The sequence below is a fragment of the Astyanax mexicanus genome, chromosome 9 (genome assembly GCF_023375975.1).
Source record: "Astyanax mexicanus isolate ESR-SI-001 chromosome 9, AstMex3_surface, whole genome shotgun sequence".
In the NCBI taxonomy this organism is placed as follows: Eukaryota; Metazoa; Chordata; class Actinopteri; order Characiformes; family Acestrorhamphidae; genus Astyanax; species Astyanax mexicanus.
The window spans coordinates 5,706,478-5,733,410 of NC_064416.1; the positions used below are offsets into that span (position 1 = coordinate 5,706,478).

Here is a 26,933-nt window from a genome sequence, read left to right on the forward strand (position 1 = left end):
ATCTAGGCATGTGCTCCTCCACCAGTCTTACACACTGCTTTTGGATAATTTTATGCCACTTCTGGTGCAAAAATTCTCTGTCAAAAACGTCAATGATTAGAGATATGTTCTGATTAGACACTGGGTCTTGCCACAAGAGGGCATAAAGGCTTCATAGAGGCTCTTTTTGGGTAGTGTACCTCTTGGTGAGAGACTGCTGACTGCTAGGCATGCCTGTATAAATTACTCAAAAATATTTTGCTCTGTTAACAATACAGTCATATGAAAAAGTTTGGGCACCCCTATTAATCTTAATCATTTTTAGTTCTAAATATTTGGGTGTTTGCAACAGCCATTTCAGTTTGATATATCTAATAACTGATGGACACAGTAATATTTCAGGATAGAAATGAGGTTTATTGTACTAACAGAAAATGTGCAATATGCATTAAACCAAAATTTGACCGGTGCAAAAGTATGGGCACCCTTATCATTTTATTGATTTGAATACTCCTTACTACTTTTTACTGACTTACTGAAGCACAAAATCTTTGTTTTTAGATCATTTGAGAGTTGTTTTGATGAGCCCATGATGCCACTCTTCAGAGGAGATTCAAATAGGAGATCAACTTGCAATTGTCCACCTTAAATACCTTTTCTCATGATTGGATACACCTGGCTATGAAGTTCAAAGCTCAATGAGGTTACCAAACCAATTTTGTGCTTCAGTAATTCAGTAAAAAGTAGTTTTTTATTGAAGTATTTAAATCAATAAAATGATAAGGGTGCCCATACTTTTGCACCGGTCAAATTTTGGTTTAATGCATATTGTACATTTTCTGTTAGTACAATAAACCTCATTTCTATCCTGAAATATTACTGTGTCCATCAGTTATTAGATATATCAAACTGAAATGGCTGCTGCAAACACCCAAATATTTACAACTAAATATGATTAAGATTAATAGGGGTGCCCAAACTTTTTCATATGACTGTAATTGAGGCTTATTTTAGCGTTTTTCAGCAGGATAATGTTTGCTCACACAAAAAAATGTTATATATCAATAAGGAATCAATATTTTTATACCAATAAGTGTAAGAAAGTAATCGTGTATAACTAACCTGGTGTGGGAAGCTGAGTGTTTCTGACAGTTTGCTGATTTGGCCGAGAGTACTGAGGTCCTCGTCCAGACGGCTGATGGTTTTCTGGATGGTGTCTCTGTTAGCGGCCTGATTAGAACCTGCAGAGAGAAAACCATCAGAATCAAGACTCAGAAAAACTCAAATTCCCATAATTCTCCAGTTTATCTCACTAAAATCAGCTGACTTACCTTTCACTAGTTCTATATCCTCCAGGGGAAGTTTCCACAGAAACTTATATTTACTCGAGGTGTCGATGACACTAGCAGCGGTGTAGCTGAAACAGGTACATTACATTAAGTTCAAACAACACAAAGAGCAAAGCAGGAGGTAGAAGTAGAAGGCATCACTGCCTGGTTTGGGACCTGCACCGTCTCTGACCGCAAGACCCTCCAGCGTATTGTGAGGACAGCTGAGAGGATCATCGGCGTCATCTCCCCTCCATCACGGACATTTACACCACCCGCAGCATCCGCAAAGCAACCAGCATTGTGAATGACCCCACTCATCCCTCACACGAACTGTTCTCCCTCCTGCCTTCGGGAAGAAGGTACCGCAGCATCCGGTCCAGCACGACCAGATTCTGCAACAGCTTCTACCCCCAAGCCATTAGACTCCTCAACTGCAGAGACTGAACTGATGGTTTTTCTGTACATGCACACACACTCTTACCCCACTTACCCCAGAAAATGGAAAGCACTAAAAACCCTACTACCTCACTGGACTCTATTGCACACTGTGTAATAGAGGTAATTACTACCTCACTGGTCTTTTTTGCACACTTTTTGCACACTGCATAATTTGCACACTGTCTTGTTATTTATTATTCTTTGTCTGTATTGTGTTGTATTGTCTGTCTGCACTTTTGTACTGTTGCACTATTGTTCTGTCTACACTGTGTTTATGTGCACCATGGTCCCTGGAGGAACGTTGTTTCGTTTCACTGTGTACTCTGTATATAGCTGAAATGACAATAAAAACCACTTTGACTTTGACTTTGAGAAGTATAGATACTAGGGTTTAAATACTTCTGTAGAAGTTAAAGTATCAACGTAAGCTTTTTACTCTTTATGTAAAAGTGTTTTAAAAAGTTCTGGCTTCAAAACTACTTACAGTATAAAAGTAGAAGTAATATAAGGGGGAAAAAAAATAAAGACATTGAGACCAAAAGACTAGGCCACACCCACATAGTCCTAAAGTCACATTTTTCTAAAAGCTATAATGACTATAATGTTCTATAGTTAAAATATTAATGCTGATAATATAATTTGGGATTTTGCACTAGGCTCCTCCCTAGTGTTTCAGCTGCATATATGCTCCATTGTAAATGAATGTATTTTACATACAGAACACTGTAAATATATTAAAGTTGAAGGATAATTGGACTGGAGTTTGTCTGGAGTTTGTCTCTTGAGTCTCTGCACGGATCATCTTCATACTAGACTACATACGTCTGCTATGCTCTTGCTGCAGTGTGGGGGGTGCAGGACGTGTGCAGGTGTGATGGATCACAGTATAAACCAATAGGGAGTCGGAATGGTATATATTTATACTTCTCTACATCCAATCACAATCAGATTCACTCTATCTGGATGGAGAGATTTATCTGGATAGGGGTTTTACTGAACGATGAGAAGCCGGAATGAAAACAAGCTAAAATGAGTAATAAGGAGTCACAAGGCTATTTTTTTTAAATGTAAGGAGTAGAAAGTTCAGATAATTGTGTGAAAATGTAAGAAGTAAAGTCATCTGAAAAATAATAATTACTCCAGTAAAGTATAGATAACCAACATTTTTACTGTAGTAATGTAATAAAATACCCTGGTGAAAAAAATATACTTAATTGTACTTAATTAAAACATTGAGAAATGTTTAAGTATGCTGTAAATATACTAGGAGATTTATGTACTCACTTAAAATATATTAAAAGTACATTAGTATTATGCTTTCATCAAATGTTTGAAGGCAAACCTTGATCATACTTCTTAAAAAGTGCAATATAGTGAATAAAAAAAAATAGACTACTATGAAGTACACTTTTAGTTTAATGTAATTCAATATACTTCTAAAATACTTATTTACAAATATACTTTTGTGCATTTTAAGCAAAATGTGTAAAAAAAAACCAGCTGTTACAGTAGTTCACTTAAGGTACTTAAAGTACAATGTATCATGTAACTTTTTAGAAAGTAAATTAAATTACTACATTGGTTAAATGTGAAATGGTAAAATATATCAAGGTATTACATTAATATAACTATTAAAATGTTAAAAATTTCAATGCTTTGTAATTTTAATTAGGAAAATATAAATATAAGTAAATGATAGGATTCAGTGTTAAATAACACATTTAAATGTCAAATTAAAAAATTGACATTTAAGTAAATCTGTAACACGCTAAAAATTGTATTACTGTATATTAAAATATATATTTATTCCCAATGAAGTATACTAGAAGTGTGCTACTTACAAAAGACAGGAACAAGAAGTATATTTGTACTCTTAACGTAAATATAGATCACATATATTTAACATCAATTCTTTGTACATTTCTAATCTAATATACCTGGTGTATAATAAATAGTGATACAGTTGTAATACTCATTAAATATATTAGAATTTTACTGTAAGCATATTTAAAATATGGGGTTACATTCATTAAGTATGTAACATGTTTAAATGTTACTTAAGTATATTTTATGTACTCTTTAAATATACTGATTAATAATGATGTGGCTTCAAGATCACTTTAGTGCACTATAGCATAATCATGCTTAGTATACTTTAATCTACTTTTTTTTTGCACTAGGGTATTTTTACTTCATTACTTGACACCTCACAATAGATATTCAGTGAGTGGAAGCACAAGGTAGGTGTTTCCAATAAAGTGGACACTAGAGGGCAGCACAGCACTGTGATGTGATGATGAGGATGAGTTGTTGAGAGACTCACAGACTCATAGAGCTCCTCCGTAAAGAACCGGACTTCCTCTTCAGAGTCGTACAGATCAACAGATCACTGAACAAAAACAGCGAGCGGTCCTTCTTCCCCCCCACAGACTTCTACACACACACAGAGAGAGAGAGAGACGTTTAATAGAAATAGTTCAGATTATGTGTTTTTTTAAAAGTATTTATTAATTTAATATTTTTTCTCGCTCTTACCGCCTCCATCACCATTTCCTGTCTAAGGAACTTCCTCTGAGGATTCAGGATCTGAAAGGAAATTACATTATTACAGCCTCAGCAACAAACAGGGCTCCGTCCCACTTTACAGGTTCATAAGTGTGTATAATAACTGTGTAATTACATATTAATAAACCATGTAATGACAGTGTAACTACTGTAAAGTTATGCATTGTTGCAGATTCATTACAGAGGTACCAAGAATATTTGGTTCATCTTCCCATAATGAAATCTGAATAATGATTTTTAATATTAAAAAATAATCAGACCTACAGAGAGAGATACCAACAGAGAGACTTAGAGAGAGAGACTTACAGAGAGAGACCTACAGAAAGAGAGAGACATACAGAGAGACTTAAAGAGAGAGAGAGACCTAGAGAGAGACTTTGAGAGAGAGACCTACAGAGAGAATTAAAGAGAGAAAGAGACCTACAGAGAGAATTAAAGAGAGAAAGAGACCTACAGAGAGAATTAAAGAGAAAGAGACCTACAGAAAGAGACCTACAGAGAGAATTAAAGAGAGAAAGAGACCTACAGAGAGAATTAAAGAGAGAAAGAGACCTACAGAGAGAATTAAAGAGAAAGAGACCTACAGAGAGAATTAGAGAGAGAGGCCTACAGAAAGAGACCTACAGAGAGAATTAAAGAGAAAGAGACCTACAGAGAGAATTAGAGAGAGAGACCTACAGAAAGAGACCTACAGAGAGAATTAAAGAGAAAGAGACCTACAGAGAGAATTAAAGAGAAAGAGACCTACAGAGAGAATTAAAGAGAAAGAGACCTACAGAGAGAATTAGAGAGAGAGACCTACAGAAAGAGACCTACAGAGAGAATTAGAGAGAGAGACCTACAGAAAGAGACCTACAGAGAGAATTAAAGAGAAAGAGACCTACAGAGAGAATTAAAGAGAAAGAGACCTACAGAGAGAATTAGAGAGAGAGACCTACAGAAAGAGACCTACAGAGAGAATTAAAGAGAAAGAGACCTACAGAGAGAATTAAAGAGAAAGAGACCTACAGAGAGAATTAGAGAGAGAGACCTACAGAAAGAGACCTACAGAGAGAATTAGAGAGAGAGACCTACAGAAAGAGACCTACAGAGAGAATTAGAGAGAGAGACCTACAGAAAGAGACCTACAGAGAGAATTAGAGAGAGAGACCTACAGAAAGAGACCTACAGAGAGAAAGAGAGAGACCTATAGAAAGAGACCTACAGAGAGAAATAGACCTAAAGAGAGAATTAAAGAGAGAGAGACCTACACAGAAAGAGAGAGACCTACAGAGAGAGAGACCTACACAGAGAGAGACCTACGGAGAGAGAGACCTAAAGAGAGAGATACCTAAAGTGAGAGCAAGACCTACAGAAAGAGAGACCTAGATAGATAGATAGATAGATAGATAGATAGATAGATATAGAATATGTTACAATGTGTAATTCACCAGTAGTTACACTCTTATAATATGGATTGTTAATGTATAACTAAACTGTTATAAGAGACCCTCTAGCTTCTGAGTGAAGGAGATCAGCGCAGACGCAGCAGCCAGATCATGTTCTACAATAGAGCACTACACACAGATCAGATTCCAATCCATTTATCTTACATGCTCCACCCCCTCTATATGTGCCTCGATCTCCTGCATGACCCTCGTCTCCCGCTCCACCTCCTCCGCGTTCCTCCGCCCCTTATTGATCTTTTCAGCCAATCGTTTTATGTTCTTCTGAGCGTCCAACAGGAACGGGTGGTCGGGGTGGTCCTCTGGAGTGTGTTTCAGCAGATCCTAACACACACACACACACACACACACGTCAGCTCTCCCTCAGAATCACAAATAATCTGTAGACAATCTAAAACTCTGTAGGCTATAATTACATACTTAATTACATACTTATTAAGTACTAAAACCAAAAAAATGATGAAAAAACGCGTAAATGGAACTAAAATGGATTAAAACCTGTTGTATTATTCTGCAAATATGCAATATGATAATACTATTCTCACTTTCCTATTAAACACCCCTGATATCATACCATATTATTAATTAAATTATTAAACAATGATAAAAATGAGACAGAAAAGTCACTAGTTACAGATACTCACTTTGACCAGCAGCTCATATCGAGGGATTCGCTGAACCGGTTTGATCATCAGATCCCCCAGAGCCTGCTTCTCCTTATTCTCACGCATATTTTGCTGTAAGATGTGAGATGGAGATTATTAATACAGATTAATGCAGATTATCAGACAGAAACAGAGGCTTCTCTTCTGCCTGTAAAACTCACCTCCACCTGCAGCCACTGGATGGCAGTAAAAACCTGTGTTTTATTACTGAATCTCTTCTGTACAAATGAAGCCTTGTTATTATGACAGACTCGGGGTCAGAGGTCAAGCAGAAATATCAAACACAATAACAGCACGGTCCAGAGCGCCGCAACTAACACACCCCCCCCCCCCACACCCCCCCCCCCCCCAACCCTGAACCTAACGACCTAATGTACACCTACATACATACAGAGATAATAATGAATCTTTATTTTATTCGTATATGTTTTCTGTTATATGCCTTGGCAATAGTTTTTCTTATTACATTTATGCCAATAAAGCACTGTTGAACTGAATTGGAAGAGAGAGAGAGACAGAGAGAGAGATAGTGAGAAAGACCTACAAAGGGACCTAGAGAAAAAGAGAGACCTACAGAGAGACCTACAGAAAGAGAGAGACCTACAGAGAGGAGAGAGACCTACAGAAAGAGACCTACAGAGAGACCTACAGAAAGAGAGAGAGACCTACAGAGACATAGAGAGACATGAAGAAAGACATACAGAGAGAGAGAGACAGAGACACAGAGAGACCTACAGAGAGACTTACATAAAAAGAGAGACCTATAGAGAGATAGAGAGACATGAAGAAAGACACAGAGACACAGAGAGACCTACAGAGAGACCTACAGAAAGAGAGAGACCTACAGAGAGACCTACACAGAGATAGAGAGACATGAAGAAAGACATACAGAGAGGGAGACAGAGATAGAGAGAGACCTACACAGAGATAGAGAGACATGAATAAAGACATACAGAGAGAGAGACAGAGACACAGAGTGACCTACAGAAAGAGAGACCTACAGAGACACAGAGAGACATGAAGAAAGACATACAGAGAGAGAGACATAGACACAGAGAGACCTACAGAGAGACCTACAGAAAGAGCAAGACCTACAGAGAGACCTACAGAGAGATAGAGAGACATGAAGAAAGAGACGGAGACAGAGAGATCTACAGAAAGAAAGTGTGACCTACAGAGAGAAAGAACTACAAAGGGAGAGAGACACACAGAGCAAAACAGCAGGAGTGTTAGAAATATATTGATCTGCTGTTTGATCTGAGTTTATACTACATCCTCCTGAACCTATAATGAGAGTGTATGGAAATTATATACGTGCAAATTCAAAACTATACACCCAACTGTTTAACCCACTGCTTTACATAAGAGCTTACCTCCAGAAACTTCATGAAAGCAGGTTTGGCCTCCTTGGCGATCCGCACCGCGTCTTTAGCGTTCAGGAAGTTGTCGATGTACGCAGAGTAGATATTAGCCAGGATCTCTTTAGAGAACTGAGGAGAAAAAAAAAAAGAGGGAGAGAAAATCATTAGTAGATATAACAGCATTTCCTGAAACATAGGCCTGCCATTGACAGCAATTATTTTAGATATGTTGGGTATTTTGCCCTAGAAATAACAGAGAATATTCAACATTAAAGTCATTTTAAGAGCATTTAATGTCACATATATAATGATTTAATATAGCAGCACTGGAATTCACAAGCAAAAACTCGACATAACTTATATAGATACACTTTTTTTAAAATATGATTATTATTACTGTAAACAATGTCAACCTTAACTATAAATCTCTTATCAGAATAAATCCATCAGGGATTCACACAAACAGTGTCAACTCAGCTTTTAACTGAAGTGATTAATCAATTTCTTGTAACATTTAAGGCCGCATTTAAAGTGCTCTATAGAATATATAAGAGGAAATACTACAATAATAAAAAGTATCTCCCTCACATCGTTGTAATTATTATATAATATTAGGTATTTAAATGGGGCGAAAGTGAAGATATGACACTTTGGTACAGTGTAAAGTAGTCAGTTTACAGCTACAGTATAACAGTGTAAATTTACTGTGCCCTCAAAATAACTCAACACACAGCCATTTATGTCTAAACCACTGGTAACAAAATTGTGCCCAATTAGCCATTTTTTCCTCCTTGGTATCATGTGACTCTTTAGTGTTAACAGATCTCAGGGCTGTTAAAAATTGGTGTGTGTTTTGGGTTCAATTCTCTCATACTGGCCAGCAGTTATTCAACCCAGCTTTTATTCAGCAGTTATTCAACACGGCACCTCGTGGCAAAGAACTCTCTAAGGATGTGAGAAACAGAATTATTGCTCTGTATAAAGATGAAGCCTAGACTATAATAAGATCCCTAACACCCTAAAACTGAATATATACTCATTCATCTATACATCTATTAACATGAAAGCACATATTTGAAACATGTGACAGCATCCTAAATCATTATTACAATTCTGCCCTTTGTAACAAACCAAACCCTGTTAAAATCGGGTAAAAATTGTTTTTATTATAGGTGTATTAAACAACTTCCGCAGTACTAATTAATGAACGAAATGAATAGATGCAAATAAAAAAGGCATATAAGTATCCAAATAAAAAAAGGCATATAAGTATCCTAGAATCTCCTAAAAATAACTTCCAGCCTGTGTGAATGTTCCCTTTAAAATTCTTTTTCATTTTTGTCATTTTTGGTAAGTTAAACTATCAAAATGTACTGCAAAACTGTCGTTGGGGCCTAATGTTCAGCTGTTCTCACCAGTAGAAAGTACAAATGAAAGGCATGACAAAAATTTATCCTGATTAATCATCTAATCGAAATAATCGGCAGATTAGTCAACTACTAAAATAGTCCTAAGTTGCAGCCCTAGTGTCCAGGAGTTCAGGTCCACGCTGATCCCAGACACCAGGCAGATTGATCAGGTCAGTGTGGGCGTGTTCATAAGCAGACAGGCTCAGATAAATCTCCCTAAAGATCTGGTTAAAGAGCAGATCTGTGTGTGGAGATACTGTGCTTCTGCTTTTACTGTATTACATTACCCAGAATCCTCTGTGTTCTCATGTAAATCAGCAAGGAGCATCACAGAGACTGACCAACAGCTAAAACAACACCAGCTTCAATTCAAACAGCCTCATATCGTCACTGTCCAATGAAAAATAAGCCACTTTACAGTAGAGAGAAAAAACTTCCAAACTTTAATGGAAGTCATGTAATGTAAAAATGTAAAAAGAGTTTATTTCAGGTCATTTCTTTTTTATTATATTTCTAATTTTTCCCCATTTTCTCCCCAATTTACACGGCCAATTACCCAACCCACTCACTAGGACTCCCCCATCACTAGTGATGCCCCAAAACACCAGGAGGGTGAAGATTAACACATGCTTCTTCTGATACATGTGAAGTCATCCACTGATTCTTTTTGAGCTGCTGCTGATGCAGCATTGTCGAGTAGCATCACAGCGCTAACGCTTGGAGGAAAGCGCAGTGACTCGGTTCTAATACATCAGCTCACAGATGCAGCTATGTGCTGTGGACATCACCCTAGGAGTGATGTGGGGAGAGAGCGCCATCTACCCACCCGGAGGGAGCAGGGCCAATTGTGCTCCCTCTGAGTGTCGGCAGCTTGATGGCAAAGCTGCATGAATAGGGTTCGAACCTGCGACCTCCCGCTCATATTGGCAGCGCTTTAGACCGCTGGACCACTCGCCGCTCCTATTTCAGGTCATTTTAAAGTATTTCTATTGATCCATTCATCAAGAAATGTTGGCACAGAGTAAGGGACAGTTTGTCTGTTTAAATTATGTAGTAAAATAAAAATCGACAAAAACAGAAATACTTGTTTTTCATTGGACAGTGACGATATCCACAATTCATCTCAACACTTTCTGCTCTACTGGTCCTGATGTAGTTCCAGTATTTCCTAAACAACAGCTAACATTTAGAGGTTATTTAGAGGTTTTTGAACTACATTAAAGCACACTGCACTCGAGGAATGTCACTCACTGTGAATAATACTCTCCCTCACTCTCTGAATGTCTCAGGTTGTGTGTGTGTGAATGTGTGTGTGTGTGTGTGTGTGTATGGTCTGACTTGGCAGCACTCTCAGCTTAAGAGGTGTGAGATCAGGGTGAAACTGAGGCCTCACAGCAGGAGATCCTAAAAAAGGCTTGACAAGTAAAATGTGTGTGTGTATATATATATATATTAATATACAGCTTGGAAAAAATGAAGAGACCACTTCAGTTTCTGAATCAGTTTCTCTGATTTTGCTATTTATAGGTTTATATTTGAGTAAAATGAATATTATTATTTTTATCTCTAAACTACAGACAACATTTCTCCCAAATTCCAAATAAAAATATTGTCATTAAGAGCATTTATTTGCAGAAGATGAGAAATGGCTTTCAGACCTCAAATAATGCAAAGAAAACAAGTTCATATTCATAAAGTTTTAAGAGTTCAGAAATCAATATTTAATGGAATAACCCTGTTTTTTAATCACAGTTTTCATGCATCTTGGCATCATGTTCTCCTCCACCAGTCTTACACACTGCTTTTGGATAACATTATGCTTTTACTCCTGGTGCAGAAATTCAAGCAGTTCAGTTTGGTTTGATGGTTTGTGATCATCCATCTTCCTCTTGATTATATTCCAGAGGTTTTTAATTTGGTAAAATCAAAGAAACTCATTTTTAAGTGGCCTCCTATTTTTTATTCCAGAGCTGTATATATATATATATATATATATATATATATATATATATATATATATACACTGTATATGTGTGCAGACTTCTGTGCATGTGTGCAAAAAACACCTGTTGGAAACTCTACTGTTACAAGGAACACACATGGCCAGTTAGTGTCCCTCATATCACTACTAGGGGTTACCGACTGTTGTATGTGATGCTCCACAGATCATCAATCACAGCAGCGTTACTCAACAGCAACAGCAGAATTAAAGTACTCACCATTCCAGGAACAGAATTTGGATTTGTCGCTAAATACAATACAGATCCAGCCTGTAGAAGTCCAAGTTTCTACTTCAAGACACCACTGCAAACTAAGATGATGATGGCTGGCTGATGGACGGCCTAGTTAGATTGTGAAAACTTCACATTAGACTCTGCTCCCTTGATTTACAAATGAAATGTAAAATTTACTGATGATCAGTGATGGTTTGGAGAGACATGTCATCTGCTGGTGTTGATCCACTGTGTTTTATTATCAAGTCTAAAATCAGTGCAGTTTTGTTTTCCCACAAAATCTTACAGCACTTCATGCTTCCCTCTGCTGACAACTTTTATGGAGATGCAGATTTCATTTTTCAGCAGGACTTGGCACACTGCCCACACTGCCTAAAGTACCAATTGGTCTTATGTAATATTCTAATGTAATATACAGTAGACACTGATTTTATCCCATACACATAGATTGTTCTTTAGCTTACATGGAATTTGGCATGTCAGCCTGTATGTTTTCCCAATTGATGTAGATATTATCGACAATCACCACCTTAATGAAGTCATTACTTAAAAAAAATAAGATTCCATTGGATGACTAGTCAGAAGGACTGGTAAAAAGGATTTATTTAAAACACCTGTAAAGATTTATGGAGATGAGGATTTCATTTTTCAGCAGGACTTGGCACACTGCCAAAAGTACCAATTGGTCTTATATAATATTCAAATTTTCTGAGAAACTGGCATTTTGAACTAAATTACTAAAATAAAAGTAACTTTTCAATGATATTCGGACTTCTAATGTTAGGAGATGCACTAGTATACTCAATGCATAACCTCACCAGGAGGTACACTACCCAAAACTAGCCTCTAAGTACAAATTTATAGTTTAATCTTGTAGAAAGATCACATGTCTAATCAGTCTACATGTGTTATCATTGTCATATCTGCAATTTCCTCAAAAAGAACTGCATGCCATTTAAGGTGTATTATAATTTATGTCAATTATTAGGTGAATAAATTAAACACTCTTTTCTTTACTACTCTGGAGACTTTTCGTCAAATGCACAAATGACTATGCCTAACACACACACACACACACACACACACACACACACTCTTCACCAACACCTTCCTGAAGCCAGCGGATAGCGAGGACTGGCTCCAACCTGGCTGAAACCCGCTCTGCTCTCTCAGCTCGGGGGCATCAGGCGCTAATTAAACCAACAGCAGCTAATTAGCGTCTAACGACCCTCACTGTGGAGGAACGGCCGGAGTGTGCCCTGACTGATGACATCATCACCAAGAGAGAGAGGAAACATCATAAAACAGAGCTGTGATTTTACTGCCTTCCAATTTTAACCCGAGATTAACGACCAGCCCCACGGCTACTTCTGTACCTGAACCACAGACACTTATGAAAGCACTCACTGGCCACTTTATTGGAAACACCTACTCAACCTTGTGCCTCTACTCACTGACTGGCCACTTTATTGGAAACACCCACCTACTCAACCTTGTGCTTTTACTCACTGACTGGCCACTTTATTGGAAACACCTACTCAACCTTGTGCTTCCGCTCACTGACTGGCCACTTTATTAGAAACATCTATTCAATCTTGTGCTTCCACTCACTGACTGGCCACTTTATTAGAAACACCTACTACTATACCTTGTGCTTCCACTCACTGTGGCCACTTTATTAGAAACACCTACTCAACCTTGTGCTTCCACTCACTGACTGGCCACTTTATTGGAAACACCCACCTACTCAACCTTGTGCTTTTACTCACTGACTGGCCACTTTATTGGAAACACCCACCTACTCAACCTTGTGCTTCCGCTCACTGACTGGCCACTTTATTAGAAACATCTATTCAATCTTGTGCTTCCACTCACTGACTGGCCACTTTATTAGAAACACCTACTACTATACCTTGTGCTTCCACTCACTGTGGCCACTTTATTATAAACACCTACTCAACCTTGTGCTTCCACTCACTGTGGCCACTTTATTAGAAACACCTACTCACTCAACCTTGTGCTTCCACTCACTGTGGCCACTTTATTGGAAACACCTACTCAACCTTGTGCTTCCACTCACTGTGGCCACTTTATTAGAAACACTTACTCAACCTTGTGCTTCTACTCACTGACTGGCCACTTTACTAGAAACACCTACTACTATACCTTGTGCTTCCACTCATTGTGGCCACTTTTTCGGAAACACCTTCTCAACCTTGTGCTTAGACTCACTGACTGGCCACTTTATTGTAAACACCTACTACTATTCCTTGTGCTTCCACTCACTCATTGGCCACTTTATTAGAAACACCTACATCTACTATGGAACGCCTTTCTAATACATAAGCATTGATTTTATGTAAAGTAGTGAAGGTTGAGGTCACTCACTGATTGGACGAGCAGCTGGCCAATGATCTGGCGGTCGTGCCAGTCGTTGACGCAGATGAGCACCTGCTCCAGGAAGAGCTCGTGATGCTCCAGGATCTCAGGGATCTGATAGAACATCTCGTCCACCAGAGACGGATCACACAGGGGGGAGTTATCCGGCTGCTTCAGCGGCTTCATATAACCCTGCAATAGAGGAGGTCAGTTAGAGACTCTTACACTTCAATAGTAGGAACATCTTTTAAATTTAAGGCCCTTTAAATTTAAAAGTTTGGCCCTATTTTCTTATTTTCTCAGGGGGACCTCTGTGAAAAATATTCCACACTTCTACTCAGAGATAAAACTCTTGCATCTAGAGTGCAATTGAAGAAAAAAAAAAAATAGGAGGACCAGTGAGTTTTTTTAGGATTTCTTGGTCACATGACATCAGCAGCGTTCAGTAGCTCCTCCATTTCCACTCACTGTTGTGTTTACTGTACGTGGATCTCCGTGGAAACGTGCGCCCAAAGTATACAGTAATTATGGTGCGCGGCAGTGAACAAATACTGTAGCTATTTTATTAATCGTGAGGAGACGGAACTCAGAGATGTCAGTCTGGACGTGACTAAAATTACTGGAAAACCACAGAGTTCAGAGAAACAGTAGATAATTAAGCCTGTAATTTTCTCAGAGGACATCTGAGAAAGATTATGGTGAAAGTTGGGGTCAGACTTGGTGGTAACTTGGGTTAAAAAAAGATTAAATAGCATGTGTTGACAGCCCTACAAAAAACCCATCCAGCTCATTGTAAAGTTACCACCAAGTGTCCAAACTTCTGACCTATAGCATGTGTGTTAAAGTTAGTGTGTGTTTGTGTGTGTGTGTGTTTGTGTGTGTTTATGTGTGTGTGTGTGTGTGTGCGCGCATGTGTGTGTGTGTGTGTGTGTGTGTGTACATGTGTGTTATATGTTCTGGCCCAGGCTCTGATTAGAGGAAATGCCTTCCCTTCTCTGGGGATTTACACACACACACACACACAAGCACAGACATACAAACACACACAAATATGAACAAACACATATGAACACACACACACACACACACATACACACACCCACCCACACAAAAAACACAAACACACACATACAAACACACAAACATACAAACACACACGTGAACACACACAAACATGCACACACATGTAAACACACACATGTAAACACACACATGTAAACACACATGTAAACACACTAACACACACACAAGCACAGACATACAAACATACATACATATGAACACACACAGATACGAACACACGCAAACACACGTGAACACGCGCATGAACATGCACACACATGCACACACAAGACACACACAAACACACAAACACACACAACACACACAAACACACAAGCACAGACACACGAACATACATACATACAAACACACACACAGATACAAACACACACACACACAAACACACACGCGAACACACATGTGAACACACACAAACATGCACACACAAGACACACACACAAACACACGAACACACACAACACAAACACACAAGCACATATGAACACACACAGATACACACACAGATACGAACACTCAGATACAAACACACATACAAACACACGTACGTACACACACAGATACAAACACACACATACGTACACACACAGATACAAACACACACATACGTACACACACAGATACAAACACACACATACGTACACACACAGATACAAACACACACATACGTACACACACAGATACAAACACACACATACGTACACACACAGATACAAACACACACGTACGTACACACACAGATACAAACACACACATACGTACACACACAGATACAAACACACACATACGTACACACACAGATACAAACACACACATACGTACACACACAGATACAAACACACACGTACGTACACAAACAGATACAAACACACACATACGTACACACACAGATACAAACACACACACATGCGAACACACACATGCGAACACACACATGCGAACACACACATGCGAACACACACATGCGAACACACACACAAACACACACACAAACACATACACAAACAAACAAGCACAGGCATACGAACATCCATACATATGAACACACACACACAAACATCCATACATATGAACACACACACACAAACATACATACATATGAACACACACACACAAACATCCATACATATGAACACACACACACAAACATACATACATATGAACACACACAGATACGAACACACGTGAACACGCGCATGAACATGCACACACATGCACACACAAGACACACACAAACACACAAACACACACAAACACACACAAACACACAAACACACACAACACACACAACACACAAGCACAGACACACGAACATACATACAAACACACACACAGATACACACACACACAAACACACACGCGAACACACATGTGAACACACACAAACATGCACACACAAGACACACACACAAACACACGAACACACACAACACAAACACACAAGCACATATGAACACACACAGATACAAGCACACAGATACGAACACTCAGATACAAACACACATACGAACACACGTACGTACACACACAGATACAAACACACACATACGTACACACACAGATACAAACACACACATATGTACACACACAGATACAAACACACACACATGCGAACACATACATGCGAAAACATACATGCGAACACACACATGCGAACACACACACACACGCAAACACACACACAAACACACACACAAACACACACACACACAAACAAACAAGCACAGGCATACGAACATCCATACATATGAACACACACACAGACGAACACACACATGCGAACACACACATGCGAACACACACATGCGAACACACACATGCGAACACACACATGCGAACACACAAGCACAGACATACGAACATACATACATATGAACACACACAGATACGAACACACATACAAACACACACAAACACCTATGAACAAACACATACGAAGACACAAACACATATGAGAACATGCACACAAATATAAAAAACACACAGCAAACACAAACATACACACAGAGCGCACACACAGAACACACAAACCCACATACATGTACCTATACACACACACAAATGAACACACACAAACGCACATACAAACCAAAAAAACCCACGCTGACACACACACAAAACAAAAGCACACACAGAGGTCACATTGTATCCATGGAAACGGTTCACAGAGAACACACTCGTAACAGAGAGTCCCCCAGACTGGATTTCTCTTCTGTTCTTTCCATTCTTCACTCTGTCCTTTCAAAGAAGAACAAAATGAAGGAAGGAGAGAAGGATAGACTAATGGAAGGAAGGAAAGAAAGATAAAAACAAAAGAAGGAGGCCTTTCTGTCATACTCTTCTTTCCTCTATTCTTTTTGTTGTTCTTTCTTTCTGTCCTTTCTTCATTCCTTCATTCAATCCTTCTCTCCTTTCTTCAATCCTTCCTTTCCTTCATTCATTTTGTCCTTTCTTCATTCTGCTCTTTCTTTCATACATCCATCCATTCTTCCATACTCTCATCCTTCCCACCTTCCCTCTCTCCAACATTTCTTCCTTCCTTTATTCTTTCTCTCTCTCCTTCCTTTCCTCCATCCTTTAATGATTCTGTCCATCCATCCATCCGTCCATCCATCTATCCTTGAATCTGCTCTTCCTTCCATCCATCGTCCCTTTATTATGTTCTTTCTTTCATTCTTTCTTTCAGTCTGTCCATCCTTCTTTTCACCTTTCCTTTCATCTTTCCTTCCATCCTTGTCTTTCCCTCCCTCCTTCCTTCCCTCTCCCCTCCTTCTTTCTATCCAATTCTATCCAATATTCTGTCTGTTCTTTGTTTGATTTAAGTTCTTCTACACTTGAGGATGACTGGCTGATGCAATTATCTGACACACACACACACACACACACACACTTCTGTGTGGTGCTGATTGTAGAGCGCTGTTATGTAATATTCAGAGTCACACACTGTTAGATGATTAAGATCCTTCAGTTAATTAGAGAAGTCGACCAATCAGAACCCACGACTCATTACCATTCCTAGAGAGAGAGTGTATGAATGAGACAGAGATGTGTGTGTGTGTGTGTGTGTGTGTGTTGGGCCTGTACCTGGATGAGTGTGCGTAACGAGTCCACATACGACTGTTCAGTGTCCAGCAGAGTCATCACCACATGTCTTCTCATATCCTACAGAGAAACACACACACACACACATTAGTTACACATCAAATACACACACACACCTATACACACACCAGTCACACATCACATACACACACACCCTTACATACACACACCAGTAACACATCCAATACACACACACTTACACATCAAATACATACACACACACACCTATACACACACAAACACACATCAGTTACACATCAAACACACACACACATCAAATACACACACACACCTATACACACACCTATACACACACACACACATTAGTTACACATCAAATACACACACACACCTATACACACACCTATACACACACACACCAGTCACACATCACATACACACACACCCTTACATACACACACCAGTAACACATCCAATACACACACACTTACACATCAAATACATACACACACACACACACACACCTATACACACACACACCAGTTACACATCACATACACACACACCCTTACATACACACACACACACACCTATACACACACAAACACACATCAGTTACACATCAAACACACACACACATCAAATACACACACACACCTATACACACACCTACCTATACACACACCTATACACACACACACCAGTTACACATCACATACACACACACCCTTACATACACACACCAGTAACACATCCAATACACACACACTTACACATTAGTTACACATCAAATACATACACACACACACACACCTATACACACACAAACACACACCAGTAACACATCCAATACACACACACACACATTAGTTACACATCAAATACATACACACACACACACACACACACACACACCTATACACACACAAACACACACCAGTAACACATCCAATACACACACACACACATTAGTTACACATCAAATACATACACACACACACACACACCTATACATACACACACCAGTTACACATCAAACACACACACCCTTACATACACACACACCAGTAACACATCCAATACACACACACACACACATTAGTTACACATCAAATACATATCCCTACACACACAAGTAACAAATCAAATACACACTTCTACATACACACACATCAGTAACACAACAAACACACACACCCTATATACACACACACATCAGTTACACATCAGATACACACACACCTATATACACACACACATCAGTAACACAACAAACACACACACCCTTATCCACACACACATTAGTTACACATCAAATACATACACACCTATATACACACACACATCAGTTACACATCAGATACACACACATACATACACACACACACACACACACACACACACACACACACCAGTTACACATCAAATACACACACACGCTTACACACACACATCAATAACACATCAAATACACACACAACAGTAACACACACCAACAACAGTGTCAAAAATCGGTGCCTTTTCTCCCTCCATACTTCTTTTCCTTTATTCTATTTATTTATTTATTTATTACACAAGTGAAATCAAAGCCAGAATCCCTCCTTCCATCATTTTCTCCTTCCCTTCTTCATTTGTTCTTTCTTTTGAACATTGTCTTTTCTTCCTTCCTTCAACCTGTCCTTTTTTCCATCCAGCCCTTTTTTAAATTCTATTCTTTGTTCCTTCCTTTCATAGTTCTGTCTTTTTCTCTCTGCTTCCTTCAATCTGTCCATCCTTTTCTCCACCTTTTCTTTCTTCCTTCCATTCTGCTCTTCCTTTTATTCATTATATACTTCTTTCCTGATTTCACTCCTCTCTTCAGTAAGTCTGCCCATCCTACCATCCTTCTTTCAGGGCATTGCTCCAGGGTACCTTCCTGTCCTTCCTTCCATCCATCCATCCATCCATCCATCCATCCAGAGTTTCTTAGACCCTTCCTTCAGTCAATCTGTCCATGCTTCCCTACCCTTTCATCCATCCTTTCATCTGCCATTCTTCCTTTCTTACATTCTGGCTTTATTCCATAGTTCCTTTCTTTCCTTCCTTTCTTTAATCTATTTATTATTTAATACATGTGAACAAAAAGTGATTTTTAGGTGTTTTATACAGTTTTAGACAGTTAATGCTTTCAGATAGCATTGTCCAACCTAGCGACAGTTGCTATGGAGGAACACATTTGTGGGTGGAGCTTAGAGAAGATGATTAAGAGGCGCTTTCTGAGGAAAACTGGGTGTGTTAAACCAGAGACTAGACTATGCAGAGCAGGGACCTGGGATGGGAACTGTCTCACACACTCACACACACACACACACACAAATATATATATATATATATATATATACATACTCACACACAAAATGACAAATAAATAAATGTATATATTCTAAAGACAGAGGTCCATACTGTCTATGAACATCATAAATCCACCGTCATATAGGGGCATACCATAAACACACACACACACACACACACACACACACACACACACACACACACAGTAATGATGTGAACTGTGGCTTGTCTCTAATCAAAATAAGCATTTCCTGTTTACTCGGCCATATCTGCACTCAGAGCCAAATATGTGGCTGCTTCCTAAACCCAGCAGCTCTGACTCACAACTGCACCAAACTCAGAGCACTGAGACTGCAGGGGGCGCCAGAGAGCAGTAATACACCCTGGATACTTAAACACACACTGACTGTTCCCAACAGAAGATGCTAAAGAAGGGTTACTTCAAATGTGGCCCGTAAACATGATCCATTAAGAATGCATGGTATTAGGAAAAGCAGCATTGCGATATTTCATTTTTCTGCACAATACTTACAGAACCATTCAAAAGTTTGGACACACTTATTCTCATTCAGTGGGTTTTCTTTCTTTTTATGATTTTCTGCATTATAAGTTAATATTAAAGAAATGAAAACCATTAAAGAACTCATGCTTGAATTATGTAGTCCTGTAGTCTTGGTTCCTCCCAATGTTTCTTCCTCTTAATCTGAGGAAGTCATGAAAAGTTTTTCCTTGCCACTTTCACTGTGGTGTTACTCATAAGAGGGTTGGGCCAACATCTATGTGAAGCTGCTTTGTGGCAACATTTAAAAAACGTAAAAAAGTGCTTTTTAAATAAAACTCAATGGTTTATATTTGAATTAGTCACACAAACATTCGAATCCATATTTTATACAACAGTTAGTTTCGCCTCCTGCAATGTGATTGGTTGAGAGATGTTCTATGAGTGCCACTATCAGCCGGTAATGCACTGTAGCCAAAGCTCTTCATGTATTACTCCGCCACATACAGGTAACCTAGCAACGATGCAGCGCTTACAAACCAAACAGCACAGCTACAAGCAGAGTTTTTATAAATCAAACAGATCCTATTTTCTCTTCCTCTTTAACTCAAAATCCTTTAATAAACAGTGATAATTAAACTGTGGTATAATCACAATAATACATTCAAGGTACGTGCTATGATGTATTAACAATCTGTTATCAATATTACTAAGACTATTTACAGTTTCTGACGTTATGATAGATGATGATGCTCTATTACACACACAGAGCACAGGAGGGTTACTCTTATATTTTAAAATAAAATACTTTCAGTAGATAAGAAGCTTATAGAACTGTTGGGCACAAAACATATGCTGCTCTGATTTCTTTGTTAAATAATAGAGACCTATTAACCCGAACTCGCGCCGGGTTTGGCCGAAATTTCACACCACTTTTCTTTGGTTCGGGTCTGGCTCTGTTTTTAATGCTATTTTTTATTTTACAGAAAGATATGGCGTGATAATCACAAAATTTGTTACAAATTAACAAATCAAACTGTGTTTAAAATGGTATAATCACGCTATAATTAATGTAATTAATTTACAGTAGATGAAAGTCATTGAAAATTATGTTACTGTTGCCTTATTGTTGTTTTTTGTTTTGCTATATGCGATATTTAAAAAAAATAGTTTGTTCTGAGAGTATTTTATTTTTTTAGACATAAATTCTTAATAAACTTTGTTCTTAAATAACAGGTCTATGCTTCTTCAGTGTTGCAATGTTTTTTTTTTTACATCATTCCGGACAGATTTCTCTCATTCAAACAGCATGCTTTTGTTCTTTAAAAAGCTCAGTTTTAATGATCTACTTACTAAAAAATGTTGGGTTTAAATCGGGCTTGGGCTCAAAAGGGCCCAAGCTTTTCAGTGAAAGCTTTACACTCTCACTCTCAGACAGTTCTCTCGGACTGTACTGAGCATGCTCAGTAGCTCAGATGCCGGAGGCCACACTGAGTCAGAGCTGCTTGAGTCACAGTGAACGGGACGCAGGTTAATCGGCCATATGGACACACAGTAATCAGAAACTGCTGAGAGCCAGGCTGAGAAATCTGCACAGTCACTTCAGTCTCCTGACTGTGAGGCAAAATAACCACAGTCCCACTTTATTATAAGTGTCTCTAATAACTGTGTAGTTACATATTAATAATTCATATAGTAACAGTGTAACTACTGGTAAAGTACGCAACAGAAACTAGTACAGATTTACTACATTTGGAAAAAAATAAAAGACCACTTAAAAATGTTGAGTTTCTTTGATTTTAACAAATTGAAAACCTCTGGAATATAATCAAGAGGAAGATGGATGATCACAATCGATTAAACCAAGCTGAACTGCTTGAATTTTTGCACCAGGAGTAAAGGCATAAAGTTATCCAAAAGCAGTGTGTAAGACTGGTGGTGGAGAACATGCCGAAATGCATGAAAACTATGATTAAAAAACACTCTTAAACTCTAAACTCTTAAAACTTTATAAATATGAACTTGTTTTCTATGCATTACATTACATTTCTCATTTTCTGTAAATAAATGCTCTAAATGAGAATATTTTTATTTGGAATTTGGGAGAAATATTGTCTGTAGTTTATAGAATAAAACAACAATGTTCATTTTACTCAAACATAAACCTATAAATAGCAAAATCAGAGAAACTTATTCAGAAACTGAAGTGCTCTCTTATTTTTTTCTAGAGCTGTATATAAAAAACTGTTTTTTTTTTTTCAGATTAATCCATAAACTATTAAACTGTCTCCAAACAATGAGACCATCAGACTGAGACTGAAGCCTGGGAGACTGGAGTGAAGCTCAGCATGTGATGATCTCAGCAGGAGGAGCTCACAGGAGACATACACACTACTAAATACAGAACACAGCCCCGGGTAATGACCTATACCATCTCTATAACACACACACACACACACACACACACACACACATTTATCTTTGTATACAGTTTCACAACAACTATTGCAAAATTTGTTTTTCAAAATTCCCAAAGAAATGAACAGACTTCAAGTTTTGGCATCATTGCAATGTCACAATAACCACATGGCCAACCATAGTAACAACTAAATAATCACCTTAAATGCTGTAACGATTACCTTGCAACCATGTAGCAACACCCCAGCAACCACTTAACACCACCGTAGCAACTGCACAACATGCCACTGTGATCACACTGCAACACTGTACCACCCATCTAGCAAGTACTTAGAAGCCTCATAGCAACCACCTGGCACACCACTGCAACCACTAGCAACACTATATAAAATGACAATGACAATACCACAGAAACCATCGTGTTTCCTTCAGAAAAGCACTTTTTTGATAATTTTTATTTGATTAAAATTAACACCAAAACATTTCTATAATAATTACAATAATTGAAGTATCGCCCAATCAACCACATGGAATAACACAGCAACCATTTGATAACCACCGGAGATGCCATATAAATGAGCAACATCACTGTACAACCACCTTGCAACAGGGTAGCACCCATCTAGCAACCACTTAGCAACATCATAGCAACCATGCGGCACACCACTGTAGGCACACCACTGTAACCACTGTAGCAACAGCAACACCACAGCAACCACTGTGTTTCCTTCAGAAATGTACTTTTCCAGCTAACTAAATTTATTTTGAACAACACATTTCCAACTATTAAGCAGATTTCAGATGATTTCCACACATATAGCAACACCACTGTATCACCCATCTAGCAGGCACTTTGCAACATCATAGCAACCATCTAGCACACCACTGCAACTGCTATTAACACTGTAGAAACCAACAGCAATACCACAGTAACCACTGTGTTTCCTTTAGAAAAGCACTTTTCTAGATAATTGAATTTCATTTAAAAAAAAAAACACTTTTCTAACTGTTAGGCATGGTGTTGGATGGATCATGCTTTATGCCTGTGTTGCAGTCAATGGCACAATAATAGATACTTTGATAAAATCATACTCTATTGACTTTATTGATACTTTATTGATCCCAGGAGGAAATTAAGTACCAATGTCTATATGCAGACAGCTCTAGATTTCAGATTATTTCCACACATATAGCAACACCACTGTATCACCCATCATAGCAACCACCTGGCACACCAATGCGACCACTAGTAACACTGTAGAATCCAACAGCATTACCACAGTAACCATTGTGTTTCCTTTAGAAAAGCACTTTTCTAAATAACTGAATTTTATTGGAAGAACACACTTCTATCTGTTAAGCATGGGGGCGGATGGATCATGCGTTGAGCCTGTATTGCAATCAATGCCACAATGAAAGTTTCACTGGTAAAAAGAAGAAAATGTGTAATTAGGTATCAGTGTCCACATGCAGATATCACGCATCTTGCAAGCCCTTAGCAACATCATAGCAACCACCACAGGCACACCACTGCAACCACTAGTAACACTGTAGAAACCAACGGCAATAACCGGCGACCACTGTTTCCTTCAGAAAAGCACTTTTCTTGGTATTTTCCTGGTATTTAATTGAAATGAACACCAAAATTTTGGAGCTATGTTTTTTTAAACAGTGCATTTTTGTCATGATTTCATGATTTAACCATTCATCGTTTTGTGGGATAGTGTACACACACACTCTTTTATTTTTCTTTAGGTGTTTTTTTTTTTTTTACCTGTTTTAAATGAACTTTGGCCCAAATATAAAACTAACTATAAAAACATTCCTAACTGCCCCCGGGAGGCTCAGCAGGGGGCAGATATTTGCTTCTGGCAGCCAAACAGAGTTATATTTATGTGTGTGTGTGTGTGTGTGAGAGAGACAGAGAGAGACAGAGAGAGAGAGAGAGAGAGAGAGAGAGTGAGACAGATGTGTTGTGTGTATTTCAGATCTCGCCTAAAGACACAGAGAGAGATAAGGGTTAAAGGGTTAAAGGGTTAAACGGCTGATGACCTTTAGAAGCGCCTGACTGGTAAAGGTCACTGTATTCATCTCCTCCAGCTCACACAGAAACAACAGCCTGCACCCAAATACATCCAGCTACAGCCTAAACCATCTCTACACACACACACACACTACGTGCTGACGGATCACGTCATCAGAGAAAACAATCCCCTCATTAAAGACCCTGTAGCCTATACTTTCTATTATACAACAGTTAGTTCCGACCTCACAATCTGATTGGTTGAGAAGTGTTCTAGGCGTGATGATATATGTGATAACATCACGGCCTTCTCACACTAAACCTTTATCACTCCGCCGACACGTTGCCGAGTAACGACGTATATACACAGTACAGCTTAGAATCATCAACAGCATCAGCGGCAGCGTTAGCTTAGCACAGGCTAGCGTTCAACCACGGCACTCTCGCCCGCAGCGCTGGCTCGTCTTTGTGGATAAAAGGGAAAGAAAATCGCTCAGCTAATGCCGTCTGACAGCCAGAACGCTAACCAGCCAGGCTAGGCTAAATTAATGCTGAGCTAAAGCAAGCTACGCTAACCTAACCACAGTCCAGCCGGCTAGCTAAAACCAACACCACCCAGCAAAACAAGCAGAAATGCTCAAAAATGCACAGCTTTCACCTGAAGACGACTCCACGGAGCAGGAGAGGAGAGTATTAGCGTTATTTCACGCTCCTAACGTTACCATCTTCACTTATTCCCAATTTTGATTTCAAGCTAACTTTCGTGGTGTTAGTCTGTATGAACCATACACCGTTTTGTAGTTAAGTTTCAGTTCTGTCACAGTTGTGGTGGAACTACTTTTTTGCAGAAGTTACAGTCCATATTAAAACATATTCATTCTGAATTTCTTAAAGATCTTTTATTTATTTTCTTTATTTATTTAGTAAAAAAATAAACTGTTGTATAAAAGCAATAGAACACTCGAGGTCGTGTGTTATCACGAATAACATCACGGCTGTGATGATCTACAGTGTTCTCTCGTGTTCTATTGCTTAAATGTCCTTTATTTATCTTTCTCCTCCACATAGAGTAAATATGGTCTAGAGTAAACTAAACCCGTGGTCATTATTGTGTAGTCGGTCCCTTTGCAGCTCTAACAACTTCTACACTCCTGAAAAGACTTTCTTCAAGAGGATGGAGAGAACACTATCAGTGGGACATTTCCCACATTCATCTAGAAGAACATTGGATAAGGGGGCCTGGATTTTTATTTCCATTGTACCTGGTATTATAGGTCAACCACTAATGCCAGGTTCACACGACACGATTTTAGTTCCGCAAATGTTTGGCATGCTAAATATCTGATCCAGTCAGCAACTGGGAGTCAGAAGCAGCAGCTACCCACAGCCAATGGGACACCAGAAGGAGAAAACCATGAGTAGAAAAACACACCAGAGCTGGTTATAGAGAGTCTGACCACTTTATTTCCCCCCTGTTATATCAGTAATTTACTGTTAAACTCTAGAGGGAGCTTGAGAGTGAGTCCTAGATGTGTGAATGGTGCGAATGGAGCTAGAAGCTAAAACGCTTCAAGTATAAAAGGCTTACCAGTGTTTAAAACTTAAAAAAATTATGTGGGTGGTTCTGAAACATTTAATATAGTTTTTCAATACAGTGTTGAGTGCATACGTGTATACATATTTTAAAAATGTTAAAAATGATCAGACATTTAT

The 26,933-nt window shown here is 38.7% G+C and overlaps 2 protein-coding genes across 2 annotated transcripts in view; both read right to left on the reverse strand.

The window, feature by feature from the left end:
• Window positions 1-26,933, reverse strand: part of LOC103027870 (P2Y purinoceptor 3) — a 352,184-nt gene that overhangs the window by 167,181 nt on the left and 158,070 nt on the right. The gene's annotated exons all lie outside the window — the stretch shown is intronic.
• LOC103035791 (rho guanine nucleotide exchange factor 17) overlaps window positions 1-26,933 on the reverse strand; it is a 171,702-nt gene that overhangs the window by 23,036 nt on the left and 121,733 nt on the right. Inside the window, exons 3-11 of the mRNA XM_049483308.1 lie at window positions 17,971-18,048; window positions 13,816-13,998; window positions 7,797-7,913; window positions 6,403-6,495; window positions 5,906-6,082; window positions 4,284-4,334; window positions 4,072-4,181; window positions 1,311-1,396; window positions 1,102-1,220 (exon numbers count right to left, since the gene is read on the reverse strand). Coding sequence (XP_049339265.1) covers window positions 1,102-1,220; window positions 1,311-1,396; window positions 4,072-4,181; window positions 4,284-4,334; window positions 5,906-6,082; window positions 6,403-6,495; window positions 7,797-7,913; window positions 13,816-13,998; window positions 17,971-18,048 — 1,014 coding nt within the window. The remainder of the gene's footprint in view (window positions 1-1,101; window positions 1,221-1,310; window positions 1,397-4,071; window positions 4,182-4,283; window positions 4,335-5,905; window positions 6,083-6,402; window positions 6,496-7,796; window positions 7,914-13,815; window positions 13,999-17,970; window positions 18,049-26,933) is intronic.